An 18074-nucleotide genomic window follows, 5' to 3' on the forward strand; every position below is an offset into this window, starting at 1 on the left:
ATAAAACTAAAACCATGGTTTCATGTATAGTAAAAGTAGCCATGTGTTCTCCTTGTAACCCTCATTGTAAGGTTAACATTTCCTGGTGCAGAGCAAAGCTGAAGTGAAAGAGCCATGACCTGGAACAACCAATCAAATGTGCTGAAGTCATTTGATTTAAAAAGAACATTGGATTAAGCTGGCCATACACTATGCAAATTTCGCATGGTTCTTGATGAACCGGCTGAAATGAACACAGTGGGTGCTGCTGTTGGCACCCTTTCGGCCGGCATCCCTCGATCAGCTGACTGAAGGAGCCGGTCAGAGAATCTTAGAACAAAGAAAAGCCGGCGGCCGATGTCGGAACACAGTGAGGGCAGCTGGGATTCCTCGATCAACGCAGCTCATACCATTGATGGAGGAATCTGTTGTATTTTTTTAATCAGCGCGCAGGATGAATGAAAAGACTAGAACTATAACCGTTGCTGTGTTATCGGATAATATAAACGGATAAGGAGTGGTCTCAGATCCACTTGCAGTTGGTGTTAGAGGACAAATCTGAGAGTGAAACTTCCTATGTTGGGAATACAAACACATTGCCGAAGATCTGTATCTGGAAAGGTTTGCACTTGATGGAATGGCTCTTTATGTCATTTCATTTTAATCCGTTGAATAATATAGAGCTTAAACTATACCTGCAAAGGGAACTATAAAGAGAGGTTGTATTTTTCCAAACTGTCGTATATTAATTCAGAATATGACCATGAATTACACACAGGAACTATAACAAAGTAATACATCCTAGTGAACAGTGTAGACTAGCATTAGGGAGTGCTACATATCTATATTCCATCAGCAAATCCACTAGAGGGAGCCACAAATACAATGTTATCCCTGATGTAATCGCAGCGGGATTATGATCATATTACCCCCTCGTCTGATTTCAAGCGGTGCAGACGGAAATAGAAGGAAGTTACGCTTTTGTTCCAAACAACATGTCCTTCCTAGAAAATGATTATAAATAGTATAGCGGCCTCTGAAAAGGGCAGGCTGACCTTACTCATCAACAAAGCTAGAACCCACACATGTGCTTTGTAAAAATAGTGGAATGCATTATCATTTCTTCCCATACACAAAAAGCATTTTATGCAGCTCACTGCAACAGCTGAATGCCCAGTTATGTGTGGCCGACTCCATTCAACTGGCAATAATGCAATGTATACTGTATTACCAGATTACAGACCTGATAACGCTGACAGCTTAGTGTGTTCACATGAGAGCATAGAGCCAGAGTTTGCTTAGTAAATGGACCAGTGAATGGAATCCCACAGGACACTGGCTAGTACCATAGTCTATTCAGAGGAAACTGGTGGGTCATTGTGTGTCAGACAAGGGGGTCTTGTTGAGACCATTGTTTGCAGAATCTGCAGTAGAGCTGTGTTCTTTGGGTTGGACATCTGCAGCTTCCTCCTGCATGGCTGTAGCGTCACCATCATGTGCTGGATGCTGCTGGCCGGGAGTAGCAGAGAAGGGGAAGCGAAGCCTGAAGTAGTCAATTCCTTGGAGGTCAGCTGGAAGAAACATAGAAATGAGGATGTGGGAACTTAGACTTGTCTGCAGTAGTTGACACTTGCCCATTCATTGGAGACTGCTGCTGCACAATGTGCATGCTATTATGTAACCGAGTACAATCAGGTATTAGGTGTTTGCTCCCCGTTCTCCTGGATATGCCTCCCTATCACTTATGTATGAGTACAGACAGGGCACCGATGTCTGCATTCTGCACCCTCCATGGCTCCCATGCATATAGAACTGCTAGAGCCACACACAAACCTCACTGCTTACCCTCCTTTAGCAATGCTCTTAAAGTGTAACTGAAACCAAACTTTTTTTGTTATAGTATTGATAGAATGGAGAGGGATTAGAACACCTGTCAGCTTTATTTATTGCTGCCTGTGTCCAGTGGCTTCATAAGGGGGGTGCGAGAAGGGGGCACCCGGCAGCATACCTGATCCCGCCGGGTCAATATCTCCTCCTTTTTTTGCTGACATCGCCAAGATGGCTGCTGGCAGTGAAGTACATCACGTTGCAGGACGACGTCACACCACGGATGTCATAGCGCAGGCAGGGCGGCTGCACCTGGTGACACCCACCCTGGTGCCGCCACTCTCTGTGTCTCCGTTAGGGAGATTCACCGTCACTATTTGTCCTGGTGACCGTTATCATCAAAAGTAAAAGAAAATCCCAAATTTTGGGTTGTCATCAGAAAAGGAATAGATGGGAAATCTTCTAATGGGGACACTAGTTCTGGTGACCCTGCTGACCCCTAGGAATTCCCCTCTCTTTAGATGGTTTTTATCTCACTTCCAGTTGTGGCTATTGGACAGGAAGTGAAAGAAAATATCCCCAATGTGCCACAGAGGGCAAAAAGAGCCGACGTGGGTTTTAACCCTCCCTTACTCTACCCAACACTGAAAAAAATGTTTGGGCTTCAGTAAGTGGGTTCAGTAAGTGAGTGACGGTCAGTGGTCATATGGGCTGTGAAGGCATTCCACCACACCAACTGCTTTTACTTCTAGCTCACCTACGGCCATAATGTACAAAAGTAACTAAACACACAGCATAGGTTCCTGCTCCTGGCACTTGCATGTAGTTTTCGACTTCTATTGAAGCAACCAGGGACCTAAGAAAACCAGGTGCTCTTATGTACAACAGAGGCCATCTCTCATGGTTGCCGCCTCTGGCCCATACCCTCCTGCACCATATAACTTGTTGGTTATGGGTGTCCATCATAATGGTGGGAGACCCAAATCATATTCAAGCACCTGGAGATGTCAGGAGTACTAAGTAAATATCAGTGTCGCAGGCGATCTTTAATAACCAAAGCCACGTCTAATCATGTTTAATTTATGGGTAGGCACAAATGGGTTGTAACACACCCTGGCTTCCTATATTTCTTGCATACCCCTGTAGAGAAAGATCCCCCTCAGTACTTTGTGTTAGGCCAGAACAAAGGTGTCATTTTTTTATGCAGTTGGACTGGTACTTGACCAATAAAGTAGTTGCCATGTTAGCCAATATGTTTAAACTCTCCAATGAAAACATGAATCTGCTTCATTACAATGTGTTTGTTCCTCAGTCATTTTTCTCCATGTTTTAGTGAATCAGCCTTTATAGTCTATGTCTTGGAACATCCAGAGGAGCTGCATAATGGCCGTGTCAATCAGATGGAGCTGAGAATCATTCACTGGACTCCCAAAGAGATATGAGAAGTCAGTGTAAGATTCAACTGTAAGAAATTGAAAACTCACTCATAGGTGGATGTGGGCATATGTGGAGTTGGTTTGTTGTGTTTAAAGCTCTGAGCTCAATAGCTTTCATTTACACATTTTCCCTTAATAACCAGAAATGATATACATCCACTTTATGTGCACCAAGCACCTTCACAAACCCAGATATTGCCTTATAAATGTAGCAGTGACATAGCTGGTGCAGAGAGCAGAGTTGTGGGACGGAGGAACCCACTAAAGGCTGCCTGCAGGAAGACAAGACCAGTTACCCTGCACAAGGAGAGAGAGCTGCAGTGACTGGTCTTTATTACAGGAGGGGGCAGAGACAAGACCAGTCACCCTGCACAAGGAGAGAGAGCTGCAGTGACCGGTCTTTATTACAGGAGGGGGCAGAGACATGACCAGTCACCTTGTACAAGGAGAGAGAGCTGCAGGGATTGGTCTTTATTACAGGAGGGGGCAGAGACAAGACCAGTCACCCTGCACAAGGAGAGAGAGCTGCAGGGATTGGTCTTTATTACAGGAGGGGGCAGAGACAGGACCAGTCACCCTGCACAAGGAGAAAGAGCTGCAGGGATTGGTCTTTATTACAGGAGGGGGCAGAGACAAGACCAGTCACCCTGCACAAGCAGTGACCGGTCTTTATTACAGGAGGGGGCAGAGACAAGACCAGTCTCGCTGCACAAGCAGTGACCGGTGTTTATTACAGGAGGGGGCAGAGACAAGACCAGTCACCCTGCACAAGGAGAGAGAGCTGCAGGGATTGGTCTTTATTACAGGAGGGGGCAGAGACAAGACCAGTCACCCTGCACAAGGAGAGAGAGCTGCAGGGATTGGTCTTTATTACAGGAGGGGGCAGAGACAAGACCAGTCACCCTGCACAAGCAGTGACCGGTCTTTATTACAGGAGGGGGCAGAGACAAGACCAGTCTCGCTGCACAAGCAGTGACCGGTGTTTATTACAGGAGGGGGCAGAGACAAGACCAGTCACCCTGCACAAGGAGAGAGAGCTGCAGGGATTGGTCTTTATTACAGGAGGGGGCAGAGACAAGACCAGTCACCCTGTACAAGGAGAGAGAGCTGCAGTGACCGGTCTTTATTAGAGACAAGACCAGTCACCCTGTACAAGGAGAGAGCAGAAGTGATTGGTGTCTATTACAGATGCTGTTTCATGCTGAATTACCCATAATTAAGGGAAGTAAATACTAAAAGAACCCCAATATTCAACTAACAATACACACATCTCTTGTGTTTGGAAAATATTGGGTTTGCCTAGACTAGAGTTTAGGTTTAAAGCAGACCTTACAATCCATGCAAAGTCCTTTTTTCCCAATATGCCTAAGCAATAAAAAAATAGAAAAAACACCTCGAAGGGGAAAAATGTAGATAATATCCTTTCCAGCGGCTTCTACAGTGTATTGGATGGTTTCCATCACCTTGCTGATGAGATCCCGAGAATGCCGAATATTCTACAGTGTACAGTGTAGGATCGTCTTATGAGATGTGAGCTGTTCACCATTCCCCAGGCTCTCACCAGAAGGGCGATGACTTCACTCTCACCTAAATGTCGCAGGCGGAAGTCAGGGGAAAGGATATGATCTAACTTCCCCCCACAAGGGCTTTTTCTATCATTTATTCAGCACGTTCATAAGGAGTAGTGGGGCCACGATTAAAAGCAGACCTTTTATGTGCAAAGTCTTCTTTAAGGATCAATTTTTTTCCCATAAGTCTTTTAAGATAAATGATAAGATTATGAGACAGCAATGTTTCTATCTTGTATAACAATCTACTTACCAGGAGTGACCAGAGGGCTTAGCGGATCCTCATACTGTTGAAAAGCATCGCTGGGTTCCAACTCAGTAATGTCCAGAGGTTCTGACAACTCCAGAGAATCAATATTCACCTCCATTGATGACACACTGTCCAGAGGAGCTGCAAAACACAGAGGAATACATATACACTATTTAAGTATTTTCCTGCACATCCTCAATCATACCGAGGGCAATTTATCAAAACTGGAGCAGACAGAATCTGGAGCAGCTGTGCATGGCAACCAATCAGCTTCTCTATTTCATTTTCAAGTCTTAACTGAACAAACTGAAGAGAGAAGCTGATTGGTTACTATAGGCAACTGCTCCAGATTCTGTCTGCTCCGGTTTTGATAAATTGCCCCATAGTCTTTACGCATATGAAAATATGATGATTTCTTTTGCTTTTAAGGTGCAAATTACAAAATTTAGATTGTGTCTCTGACCCGCCTACTTGTGTTACTTGCTGTGTATTACAAGTAACACCATGGCAGGCACAGTGATCAGATGTATTATGGTCCTCTGATGTTGTTGGCCAGATTAAAATGGCCTCAAACTGCAACCTCAGCGCTAATGGCGGCCACCAGAAATCCTAAAGATTATCTTCATGAGCATGCATTGTCTTGTCATGTCTTGTGTCAGAAAGTTCTGGGTACTTAATAGTATTTATTTGAGAGCTTTGTCGATAAAGGGAGGTAAGGGGTAAGAGGTTTTAGTTTTGGACAGAATATGGTATGGATGGGGACCATTCACACCCTAGCGAAACACCCACCAAACGCAGAACACTCTTGCAGTGCCGTTGTGGCTGAGTGAACACGCCTTTTTCCATGCATTTGCATATGTGGGAATGCACATGGACATGTGGGAAATGCATGCAGCAGAATTTGCTATATGCACTACTTTCCTGCTTTTGGCACACATCCAGGAACCCATTGAGGTCAATGGGGATGTGCGCCATATGCGGGAAACAAATGCCAGCGAACGCACAGGAACTTGCATCACCACGACGCGTGTTCCTGCTACTCTATGGTGTGAATGGGGACCAAGGGAGGGTTAGAACCCTGTGACATCTGTGTCCCATTTTCCCTCACTTCCTGACCAACAGCCACAACAGGAAGTGAGAAGAAATTACTCAAAAGTGAGGGAAATCCTTGGTAGTTGGCAGGGTCACAAGAACTAGTGTCCCCATTGGAAGATTTCACATCTATTCTAGTTCTGATGGCAACCCAAAATTTGGGATTTTCTTTCTTTTTCAGTGAAAACAGTCACCAGGGCAAATACGCTAAATCTCCCTAATGGGGACACAGACATCAATACAATCCTGACAGGTGCTCTAATCCCTCTCCCAGTGGTGTCACAAGAGGAGTGCGGCTTGCACTGGGTGACACCATCAGAGACTGTCAGTCATTTTGGAGTCACGCCCTCTGAAAAGTTGGGCACTCGGTCATGGACCACGAGCCCTACAGAGGAGGGGTCCCAGTGGGGGTCCCAGTGTCATACCTTATCCTACCGTATGAACATCCCCTCCTCTTTTTGACGGCGTCCATCACCAAGATGGCTGCCGGCAGTTAATTGCATGTGATGTGATGATGTCCCAGCGGGTGACGCACAGTGGCTGCCCCAGGTGACACCCGGCCTGGGGACACCTTTGCCCTCTTCACTCTATTCAAATCTAAAAAATAAATAAAGGGTTTGGCCATTTAGCTGCCTCTTGAGTTAAATCTCTTTACACACATAATGGTTGGCACTGATTGGTTGAGATGGCTGCTTAGTTCTAGTATAGTATACATAGACAGGTACTCTACATCGACTGAGAAGCTGTCATGGAAAACATCAGGCGGGCTGTGAGTCACATGTGACTCATGAGTAAGATTGGGGACCACAGATTTTCCAGATTTACAGAAGTGAAACCAAAGAAAACCGAATCTACTAAACAAAGCGCTCTGCCTGCTTGGCTGGCTGCTCATTCAGTTCAGAGCCCTGTAACTGTTCATCAAAATCCTTGGCAATTATTAGCTCAATAAGTTACAAGCACGGCCTTTTCAATGTATTTTAGCCTCAGACATTTAAAGTGACACTAAACTCAGGAGTTAAATCTTAAAAATACATCCAAGTTCCTTAACTATGAACAAAAATGTATCTTCTTTGTGTATCACTCGGCTGTAGATCCTCAAATCATCTCTGAATTGGTGCTGACACCGTCCTTCCTTCTGGAGGGGGACTACTTTTGTTCCCCATGGTCCCTGTGTGTGTTGTAAAGTAGTCACCGCTCCAAGCTCACTCCTGTGATGGACTACAATCTCATGTTTAGTTTACTAATTTGTATTGAGATTTTAGTCCATCACGGGAGGGAGCTTGGAGCGGTGACTACTTTACAACACACACAGGGACCATGGGGAACAAAAGTAGTCACCCTCCAGAAGGAAGGACGGTGTCAGCACCAATTCAGAGATGATTTGAGGATCTACAGCCCAGTGATACACAAATAAGATACATTTCTGTTAATAGTTAAGGTACTTCAATGTATTTGTAAGATTTAGCTCCTGAGTTTAGTGTCACTTTAAAGACTAAAGCCAGTTTCTTTTGTTTAGAACTGCTGTAGAAGAATGTAATGTTGCCTCACACATGACAGATTCACCATAAATACTCTTTGAAATGCTTGTTATCGTTAAACATTTCTCTACATCTGACTGGAAGGAGGATATCACCTTATATCCTGTGTTTTCATGAACAATGTGCTGCCATGTTCCTGTACTTGTGGACTTCTCTTCCCATGTGCTTATTTATTCAGTGTTACCAGGAAGGTGTTTTACTTCTTTCTCTTTTTTCCTGGAAAACAATATGATGCACCCAGAGAATAGCACACCCCGATCCGGGGGCATCCAGAAAATAGCACACCCCAATCCGGGGGGCACCCAGAGAATAGCACACCCCAATCCGGGGGGCACCCAGAGAATAGCACACCCCGATCCAGGGGCATCCAAAGAATAGCACACCCCGATCAGGGGGCACCCAGAGAATAGCACACCCCGATCAGGGGGCATCCAGAGAATAGCACACCGCGATCCGGGGGCACCCAGAGAATAGCACACCCCGATCAGGGGGCACCCAGAGAATAGCACACCCCGATCACGGGGCATCCAGAAAATAGTACACCACGATCCGGGGGCACCCAGAGAATAGCACACCGCGATCCGGGGGCATCCAGAGAATAGCACACCGCGATCACGGGGCATCCAGAAAATAGTACACCCCGATCCGGGGGCACCCAAAGAATAGCACACCCCGATCCAGGGGCATCCAGAGAATAGCACACCCCGATCCCGGGGCATCCAGAAAATAGCACACCCCGATCCGGGGGCATCCAGAGAATAGTACACCCCGATCCGGGGGCATCCAGAGAATAGCACACCCTGACCTTGGCATGGGGGGAGGGCTGGATAGTTGTGTTAACAATCTCAAGTGAAAAGTGGGGGAAGGTGCACGGGCGGGAGGAAATATCATGACCTCAGTTTTGAAATGATTGAGTTTTAAGAAGTGTTGCGACATCCAGACTGATATGTCAGTTAGTAGATTAGTGACACGCAAGGACACTGAGGGGGTGAGTTGCGGAGTAGAGAGATAGATTTGAGTGATAGAGATAGATAGAGATGGTATTGGAAGCCATGTGAGGTTATTAACTGACCAAGAGAGGAGGTGTAGATAGAGAAGAGAAGGGGTCCAAGGACAGAGCCTTGGGGGACCCCTACAGGAAGAGGAAGAGGAGGGGAGGAGTTAGATTTGTAGGTGTCACTAAAGGAGCGCTTAGATAGGTAGGAGGAGAACCATGAGAGAGCAGAGTCTTGTTGGCCAAGCGAGTGGAGTTTTTTGAGGAGGAGCAGGTGGTCCACAGTGTCAAAAGCAGCAGAAAGGTCTAATAGCAAGACTAAGGAGTAGTGGCCGTTGTGTTTAGCTGTTAGTAAGCCATTAGTGAGTATTAGGAGGGCGGTTTCAGTGGAGTGTAGGGGGCGAAAGCCGAACTGTAAGGGATCGAGAAGGTTGTTATCAGCGAGGTGGCGGCTCAGGCGGCTGTAGATAAGGCGTTCTATGAGTTTGGAGGTGAATGGGAGTAAGGAGATTGGTCTGAGATTGTTAAGGTCGGTAGGGCCCATTGATGGTTTTACAATCACATCTTCCGCCATGATAGAAAGAACCGTCCAGTTCACCACCAGGCAAACCTTGGTGAAGATCCATGCACTTGTATCTGAGTGTTGGCAGATAAGGTCTAAAGCAAAGCTAGGCAACTTTGGCACTCCGGCTGTGGTTGAACTACACATTCCATCAAGCCTCTAGGCCGTCATGCCTGTGGCTGTCAGTCTTGCAGTGCCCTATGGGATTTGTAGTCCCACTACAGCTGGATGCTAAGGTTACCCATGGTCTAGAGCAAGCCTTCTCTGCAGATAATCTGTCTGCCCATGGATACAAGTGTGAGCAGTGATGGAATAAAGGAAAGGTGTATAGAGCAAGCTATGTTGGCCATACACTACCAAAACTTTTTGAAATAAACTAAAATGTAGATTTCCTTGAACTGGATAAAAAGTTTGAGCCCCTCAACCACAGCAAGTGCATTACAGGAAAATGAGCTTGCCTGGCTGCCATGCTTTCATGGCTGTGATACTTTCTAGGGCCCATTCACACCAACAGTGTCCGGCTGCGATGCCCAATGTAGTCCCAGCACCAGAATAAGGCGATTTGTCTTATGTCCTATTACTTCAGTTTAATGCACTGTGTTAGTGTGCGCTGAAAAGAAGCAGACATGATGCATTTTTGTACATGTTAAGTTAAAAGATAAAGAACTGCAATGTGTGTAAATAACGCATTGCAGGGGAGTGTGCGTTCAAACCAATACCATTGTACATGGGTTACAGGTCCAAGGCAGGGTCAGCAGGGAACCAGCCCTCCAGTCACCTATAAAGGAGAATGAACCGGAGCTATAGGCCTCATTCACACAAACACACACTCACACACACACAGTTGTACAGCCGTACAGCATGCATGCATGCCGGTGCAGAAATCTGCACCCAGGAGTGACAGCTGATGCGTGCAGCCACCTATACCACTCAATGACAGGACGCAGCTGCAAACGGCTACATGCCACCTGAACTTGCACATCCATACAGGTACAGATGCATGTCCCTGGATGAGCGCACTTAGGGTTGCCACCTTTTCTTCAAGGGAAACCGGAACACTCAAGTGATGCGCGGACATTTTTTGGGGAGAATGAGTCGTGGCTTATTCATATGTAAATAGTGCCACCCATTCATATGAAATATCACAGTTGAGACTATTTTCAGTGGTGGGCCAGTAGCCCCTATCTTAATTTTGGTTGCCCGTCTGCCTGACATCATGTGTCTGGGTTTCAGCTGCCACGAAACCCGGACGCAGCATTCAAAACCCAGACTGCCTGGGTGAATCCTGGACAGGTGGCAACCCTAAGCGCACAACTTTTTATGACTGCACTGCAACCCAAAGTATTGTGGTCCCACATGTTGCGTGTAACACATGGCTGCTGGGAGGCGTGTTGGGGCGCCATTCAAATGAATTTCAATCAAGTGCACCTAGAACATGGTACTGCATGCTAAGTGTACTAAACCAGGGGTAGGCAACCTTAGCACCCCAGCTGTCTTGGAACTACAAGTCCCACGAGACATTGCAAGATTCTGACAGCCACAGACATGACTCCCAGCGGCAGACATGATGGGATTTGCAGTTTCATCACAGCTGGATTGCCAAGGTTGCTTTCCCCTGCACTAGATACACAATAGCATGCACTTAGGCGTCATCGCTTATATTGTAAAGCCCTGAGCAAATAACTGGTGCTATCTAAACCCTGAATAATAATATTTACCAGGACAAGATGGGGTTCAGTCTTATACCAGTCACACCTCTAAGAAAACATGTGTAACAATCCCCCCCTCCTGTATGTATCCGATCTCCTTCCATGCTTCTCCATAACACCCGCTTACACCCCATCCCAGCACTCACGTCTCCAGCGATCGCTCCGCAGGTGAATGTGCGGGCAAAATAGGTCCACTTCATGCTGGAGGACATCTTCGAAAAACCTCTGACGCTCCCTGAGGTGCTGTGAGCTGGAGGTCTGGCTCTGGTACAGGGGGTGTCCCTGAGGAGAAAAGACAGCATGAGACCATTAAAGTCCTGTGTGTGACTAGAGATAGTCAGAGACTGGCTCCCCCCCCCCATACAATGTATTCATCATCAGAGAGAAGTGTGGAGGAAACTGAGTCATGAGGGGGCTTCTCGCACACAGCCGTGTACTAAGAGCAGTATGTGTAATGACAAGATATGTAGTGCCAGGTTTACCTGCCTCGCTGTCATGTCTGGTCCACCTGGAACTGTACGGTTCCTAGACTTTGGGACTGCACGGTTCCTGGACTCTGGGACTGCACGGATCCTGGACTCCGTGACTGCACGGATCCTGGACTCCGGGACTGCACACCCTGTACACTACTTCTGAGGAGTTGTACTGAGAGAAGTCTGGGCGGGGAGAACACAATTACGTATCATTACTCATCTGAGGAGAATGGAGTGTCACTGCTGTACACTGCGTCCTCCTCACTGCTGGATTCTGGCTACAGAGATCCTTCTGTTTATTCCTCTCTGGTCACTATGCCCAGAGACACTGTGTACATTCTACTTTATTCTGTGCGGTCACTATACACAGACACCCTGTATACATTCTACTTTATTCTGTGCAGTCACTATACACACACACCCCATATACGTTCTACTTTATTCTGTGCGGTCACTATACACAGACACCCCGTATACGTTCTACTTTATTCTGTGCGGCCACTATACACAGACACACTATGTACATTCTACTTTATTCTGTGCGGTCACTATACACAGACACCCCGTATACGTTCTACTTTATTCTGTGCGGCCACTATACACAGACACACTATGTACATTCTACTTTATTCTGTGCGGTCACTATGCACAGACACCCTGTATACTTTCTACTTTATTCTGTGCGGTCAATAAAAACAGACACCCCGTATAGGTTCTACTTTATTCTGTGCGGTCACTATACACAGACACCCTGTATACGTTCTACTTTATTATGTGCGGTCACTATACACAGACACCCCATATACGTTCTACTTTATTCTGTGTGGTCAGTATACACAGACATACTGTGTACGTTCTACTTTATTCTGTGCGGCCACTATACACAGACACCCTGTATACATTCTACTTTATTCTGTGCGGTCACTCAACAAAGACACATTGGGGTTGACTTACTAAAGGCAAATAGCCTGTTCACTTTGCAAGGTAATTTGCACTTTGTGGGGGAAGTTACCCCTTAGCTTGGTAATGTGATGAAATTTCACTCTGCCAAGAATACCCAAATATGTGCAAGGAGAATAAAAAAGCTGTAATTTTGCATGCAGATGATTGTATGATGGAAGTCAGTAGAGCTTCACCTCATTCACTAAGCTAAGGGGAAACTTCCCCCACAAAGTGCAAATTCCCTTGCAAAGTGTATAGCCTATTTGCCTTTAGTAAATCAACCCAACTGTATACATTCTACTTTATTTTGATGCGGTCTCAATACAATTAAGCTAAATGTGAGATAAACTGACCATACATGTATTGACAGCAGCATGTTGTCATAGCTTTGCAGTGGAAACGTGTGCTCCTTCCGTCTCTACTCGAGTTTTGTGCTTGAATAAGAGATGTGCAGAATATGGAATACCTAATGGCTAGACTTAAAAGAGAACTATGGGGTGAGTGTTTTTCCTCATAGTTCTCTTTAGGGTCACGGAAGGACATATACTAACCTCCTCCCGTGACCCAAAGCTCAGTATATCGCAAGCTATAGCTCACGGTATACTGAGACCGCCGCAGCCGGGACGGATTTCAACAATACTGTCGAGATCCACCCAGCTATGTGAGTGACAGCGGGCACTGCCTATCTAGAGGCAGAGCCAGCTGTACCTGCCCCCTCCCCGTTGGTTCCTCCAGTCAGCACTGGAGGATCGGAGCGGGAAGGGGGGAATCTCTGCGGGGAGTGGTGAGTGACAGTCACTGCTCTCTGCAGGGAGATGATCGAGAAGTGAGCGAGCGACAGTATGTGTTCGCTCACTTCCCGATCTATTGAGCCGACGTGTGACAGTCTCATTATCACAGGTCGGCTCGAACTATGAGGATGAGTGATTTTCACTCACCTCATAGTTCTCCTTTAATAACACCTTAACTTTGTATCACAAGATCTGCAAAGCTTGGGAATCATTAGATGGACAGTGGGCCTTAGGCCCCATTCACACTGAGCGCGATATCGCTCTCCAATGCATGTCAATGGAGCTGTGCTCGTCCCTGTCACGTGTCGCTTGCGCAGGACCCTTTTTTGGCGCGGATGTCGCGCGATTGTACTCAGCCCAATGCAAACATTTGGAGGATATTGTGTGTTAAAACGCGCAATATCGCGCAAACTGACAATCGCGTGACAAAAGCTCAGTGTGAATGGGGCCTTATAGATTGGATATCTAAAACTTTTTTTTTTCTCTTTGTCGATGTCTTCCTCTGGCTTGATTGCTCTGGGGTAGATCGGACTCTTGGCTCTTGATCTTTCCATTTCTTTGATCTCTCTTGTTTCTTTCCCTTTTGATCCTCTAGTGACCTCTTTCTCTATCTTTTTTCTGAATCCTCACTTTTCATTTCTCGTTCTCCATAGTTAATACGGATTAGTCTTTTATTTAAAAGGAGTTACTTACTTATTATTCTCCAACTACATGTAACTTCCTTTTTTGAATTAATTTCCAAACTCATCATAGACATCTAGATAACTTTGTTCCTCTTACTTCAAAAGCCTAATTGTAATGTTTCGAATGCATTTTTAACCAGATATAACTTTTAGGTGCTTTACTTGACTATTTCGTTATGAGAATGTGATATATATATTGCTTCACTATGCGTATCCCTATGCTCCCAAGCTGGAGTCCGAGGACAAGGGGTTACACCATGAGGAGCAGCTGGAGAGTGTCATCAATCAGCATTCAGCATCTGCAAGGTAGTAGTCTCTCTATTACACACTGCGTATGTGTATCTGTCTATTACAAAGCATACCTGTCTATTACTCACTGTATATCTTTAAATTGCAAAGCATACCTGTCTATTACTCCCTGTATACAAGGCCTGGACTGGCCATCGGGCTGAGCCAGACACAATCCCTGCATCCAAAAAGCCTGATTGTGTTCGGCCTGGCTTGGCCCACTATGCCTGATGGCCTTCTCTGAGCAGGGCAGGAGGGTTCACTCTCGGATTGGCTGCTCCCCTGTGGCTTGTGTGGCGTGCTGTGTCTGTCCGCCCAGTGCCAGAAGCAACGGTGAGAGCGGAAGAGATCCTGGCAGGGCACCGCACTATTGGGGGTGGCTGAGGATGATGTGTCCACTGTCGCTCTGCAGGCGTTGCCAGGCAGCACGACATCCTGCTGTTTGAGGTGCTCACTGAGGAACCCGCTCCTACGCTCCACTAGCCTCTGCTGGCAGCTGGAGAAAATCTCCCTCCTGGTACCTGGCCGTCAAAGAGAAGATGCTCCAGGTGGTGCCTAGGGGAGGGTGTGTGTGGATGGGTGAAGACTGATAGGGGGTGAGGACTGGGTACAAGGGGGCCAGGGATGCCTGCTGGAGAGAGTGAAGACGTTTGGTTATGTGTTTAGATAAAGCACTGAGATCTTGAGGAATGCTGAATTAAGTTTTACTTACTAGTTAAGTTTTAATTATATATATATATATAGAGAGAGAGAGAGAGAGTGTGTGTGAGAGAGAGAGAGAGAGATATCTATATATCTCTATATATAGTGTGGGGTTATAGCTCAAATGGGGATCACCTTCCCTGAGAAAAAGGTAGTCCAGGCAGTCAGTTTTATTTAAAAGGTTGCAAAATCAAAACGAAATAAAACAGAAAATAAATCCTTCCAATCCCGGCTCTAACTAAACAGACAGATTTCCTCTCTGGCCCCATTCACATCAGGGCACTAGCGGTTCAGTGCAGTTTCCACACGGTTTTTGGTAGGGCGTTTTTAACTGCGTTTCAGTGCTGAAACACAATTAAAAACGCCCAGAAATGCACTGATCAGCACATTTCCATTGAAATCTATATGGAAAACGCACTGATCAGCACTGAAAAAGTAGCTCAGGGAACAGTTTTGGCAGCAGATGGACTGAAACGCACGATTGCATGAATGGGCCGCATAGGAATAAATGTGTTTTTGTGACGAGGGAGCATGGAGCCGACTTCCCAGCCAATCAGGAAGCCGGGCAGCGTGTAATGACTCGCTGCCCGGCTTCCTGATTGGTCAGGAAGCTGGCCAATCAGGAAGCCGTGCACCATGTAATGACGCGGCGCCCGGCTTTCTGATTGGCTGGGAAGCTCAATTGTCACCTCATGGCGAGGGAGCATGGAGCTGGCTTCCCGGCTTATCAGGAAGCCGGTCACCGCATCATTACATGGTGCCCGGCTTTCTGATTGGACAGAAAGCTGGCTCTATACATTCTCGTCACCTAGTGACGAGAAGTATGGAGACGGCTTCCCTGCTAATCGGAAAGCCAGGTGGCGAGTCATTACACGCCGCCTGGCTTCCTTAATGGGACTTTCGGTATCGGTATCCGGTATTGGCGAGTACAGGAAAAAAAATATCGGTACTCGTACTTGATACTGAAATACCCGTATCGGTGCATCCCTAATATATATTGATATAATAAAGACTTTTTTTATCATGTTTGAACACCATGTACAGCGTGCTGATTCCCATCTCTCTTATAAGGGCATGTGTTGACGGGTTTGGCAGGTGGACTTTGTCCTGCACTTCTGACTTGCATTTGACCTGCTTCAAGCAGGTTTTGCATTTATATTGACTATATTGGAAATGCAAAACCCACATAAAGTAAACAGAAGCCCGTGTACACAGATATAGTCCTGCTCGTTCACCATGCAACAGAGGGCTGCAGCCATAGAGAATAATGGCAAATCTGCCTCATGGTCCCAGGCGGACTGTATACATTCTTTGTGATCAGACCTGTAAGCTGCCACAAGTGGAGGAATTTAAAGGGATCTTGGAGAGACAACGGCAATAAATACTGTGTGAAGTGCTTTTTTTCTCTCATGACAGACTTAAATGCATATTTGGCTGTTTTGCAGAACACTGCTATTGCTAAGGTTACCAGGAAAGAATGTTTGAAGTTTATTATCAATTTTATATGTTATAAATATTTAGAAGTAAAAAATATCTGACATGTTCTGTAAAGTTCTTACTGTTCCCCATGTTAAAGAATAAGTGCACTTAGGTCAGGGGTGTGGGGTAAGAAGGATAAGTGCACTTAGGTCAGGGGTGTGGGGTAAGAAGGATAAGTGCACTTAGGTCAGGGATGCGGGGTAAGAAGGATAAGTGCACTTTGTATTAAAGTGCAATTATCCTTTACAGGAAGATTACAAGTGCTTACCTATAGTATTTCATAGATTACTGAACAGGATGTGAGAATAGGACGGAATAAGATTCATTCTTCACCAAAACATGATAAGAATTTTCATCTGCTCAAATAAACGTTTAAAGTTGAACTCTGGCCAGGAAAAAAATACTTGTGGTTGCTCCACCAACCACTCTCAGGCATCTATTATTTTAGTTTAAAGAACTATGAGGCGAGTGAAAATCACTCAGCCTCATAGTTCTAGCCGACCTGTGACAATGAAACTGTCACAGGTCGGCTCAATAGATCGGGAAGTGAGTGAACACATACCGACGCTCGCTCACTTCTCGATCCTGTCCCTGCAGAGAGCCGTGAGTGACAGTCAGGGATTCCCCCACTCCCATGTCCGATCCTCCAGCGCTGACTGGCAGAACGGACGGGGAAGGGGGCGGGTACAGCTGGCTCTGCCTCTATATGGGCAGAGCCAGCTGTCACTCGTGCAGCTGGGTGGATCCAGACAGTAATGTCGGGATCCGTCCCGCCTGCGGCATCTCAGTATACCGCGAGCTGTAGTTCGCGGTATACTGACCTTTGGGTGACGGGAGGATGCTATTTGTGTCCTCCCGTTACCCTTAGGAGAACTATGTGGAAAAGCCCTGACCCCATAGTTCTCCTTTAAAGAACTTTTCTAGGAATCCCCTATACTTACCTTGATCCATGGTCCAGCGTTCCAGTCCTCCGATATTCAGCCCTGCTGAGCGGAAGGGTACCTCTTGCAGCGCCCATGACCCATCCTGATTATGCGGCTGCTGGCCATTTGCTTGGTCAGATGGTCATGTATTGAATACAGTGCAGGCGTAATCACATCAATGTGAGGGAGTGTCTGCATATAGAGTCGTTTCAGCTGACTGGTTGCCTTCACCGGAACCGGTGCTGCAGAAGATCATAGTACCATGGATTAAAGAAGAACTCCGAGCAACATTTTTATTTTGTCACAGCCGCACTGCAAGGGTTAGCTGCTCGATTTGGTCTAGGGAGGAAAATAACAAAGTTATACTCACCCAATCTCTGAGCCAGCTGGCTGTGACAAAGCTCCCTCCTGTCTGTCTCCTCCTACACTCCGCCAGTCAGAAAAACAAAACAAAACACAGCATGGGAATGAATAGCTAGATTGCTATATGCTATTTCAATTTGCAATAGCAGACTAGCTATTGTACCCGCCCACTTCTGCTGTCAATCAGCAGGGGTGGACATGAAGTTCTCCATCAGGTCCTCCTCTGCTGCTTGACAGCAGCAAAGGGCGGGTGCAATAGCCAGCTTGTTATTGGCTGTTGCAAATTGAACTAGCATATAGCAATCTAGCTACTCATTCCCATGCTTTTTTTTGTGCTTTTTTTTTATTCTGACCGCAGCAGCTGTCAGAATACTAAAAAAAACCACAGCAGATAGCAAATGAAGCATTAGCTTATCTGCCATTATTTCAGGGAGGTGCTCCCCCCCCCCTCGAATGGGGGGGGGGGGGGGGCGAA

General features: G+C 46.3%; 1 protein-coding gene across 1 annotated transcript; it reads right to left on the minus strand.

The window, feature by feature from the left end:
* Positions 1-829: 829 nt before the first annotated feature.
* LOC108792665 (dysbindin-like) lies at positions 830-11601 on the minus strand. The gene is made up of 5 exons (XM_018563489.1): positions 11570-11601; positions 11438-11523; positions 11102-11237; positions 5064-5201; positions 830-1550 (listed from the first exon to the last, which is right to left on the minus strand). Exons 2-5 carry the CDS (start codon positions 11450-11452, stop codon positions 1354-1356), a joined length of 486 nt encoding a protein of 161 aa, XP_018418991.1. The 5' UTR covers positions 11453-11523; positions 11570-11601; the 3' UTR covers positions 830-1353.
* Between the last annotated feature and the right edge of the window lie 6473 nt (positions 11602-18074).

This window comes from Nanorana parkeri, unplaced genomic scaffold, assembly GCF_000935625.1.
Source record: "Nanorana parkeri isolate BGI_ZX_2015 unplaced genomic scaffold, ASM93562v1 scaffold667, whole genome shotgun sequence".
In the NCBI taxonomy this organism is placed as follows: Eukaryota; Metazoa; Chordata; class Amphibia; order Anura; family Dicroglossidae; genus Nanorana; species Nanorana parkeri.

Bases quoted from the DNA above. Each gene is read 5' to 3' on its own strand.
- LOC108792665 (XM_018563489.1), bottom strand. The intron at 5,202-11,101 runs GTGAGTGCTGGG...TGTGTTTTGCAG, and splicing joins GCGGAGCGATCGCTGGAGAC to CTCCTCTGGACAGTGTGTCA. The intron at 1,551-5,063 runs GTAAGTAGATTG...TGTTTCTTCCAG, and splicing joins AAGCCCTCTGGTCACTCCTG to CTGACCTCCAAGGAATTGAC.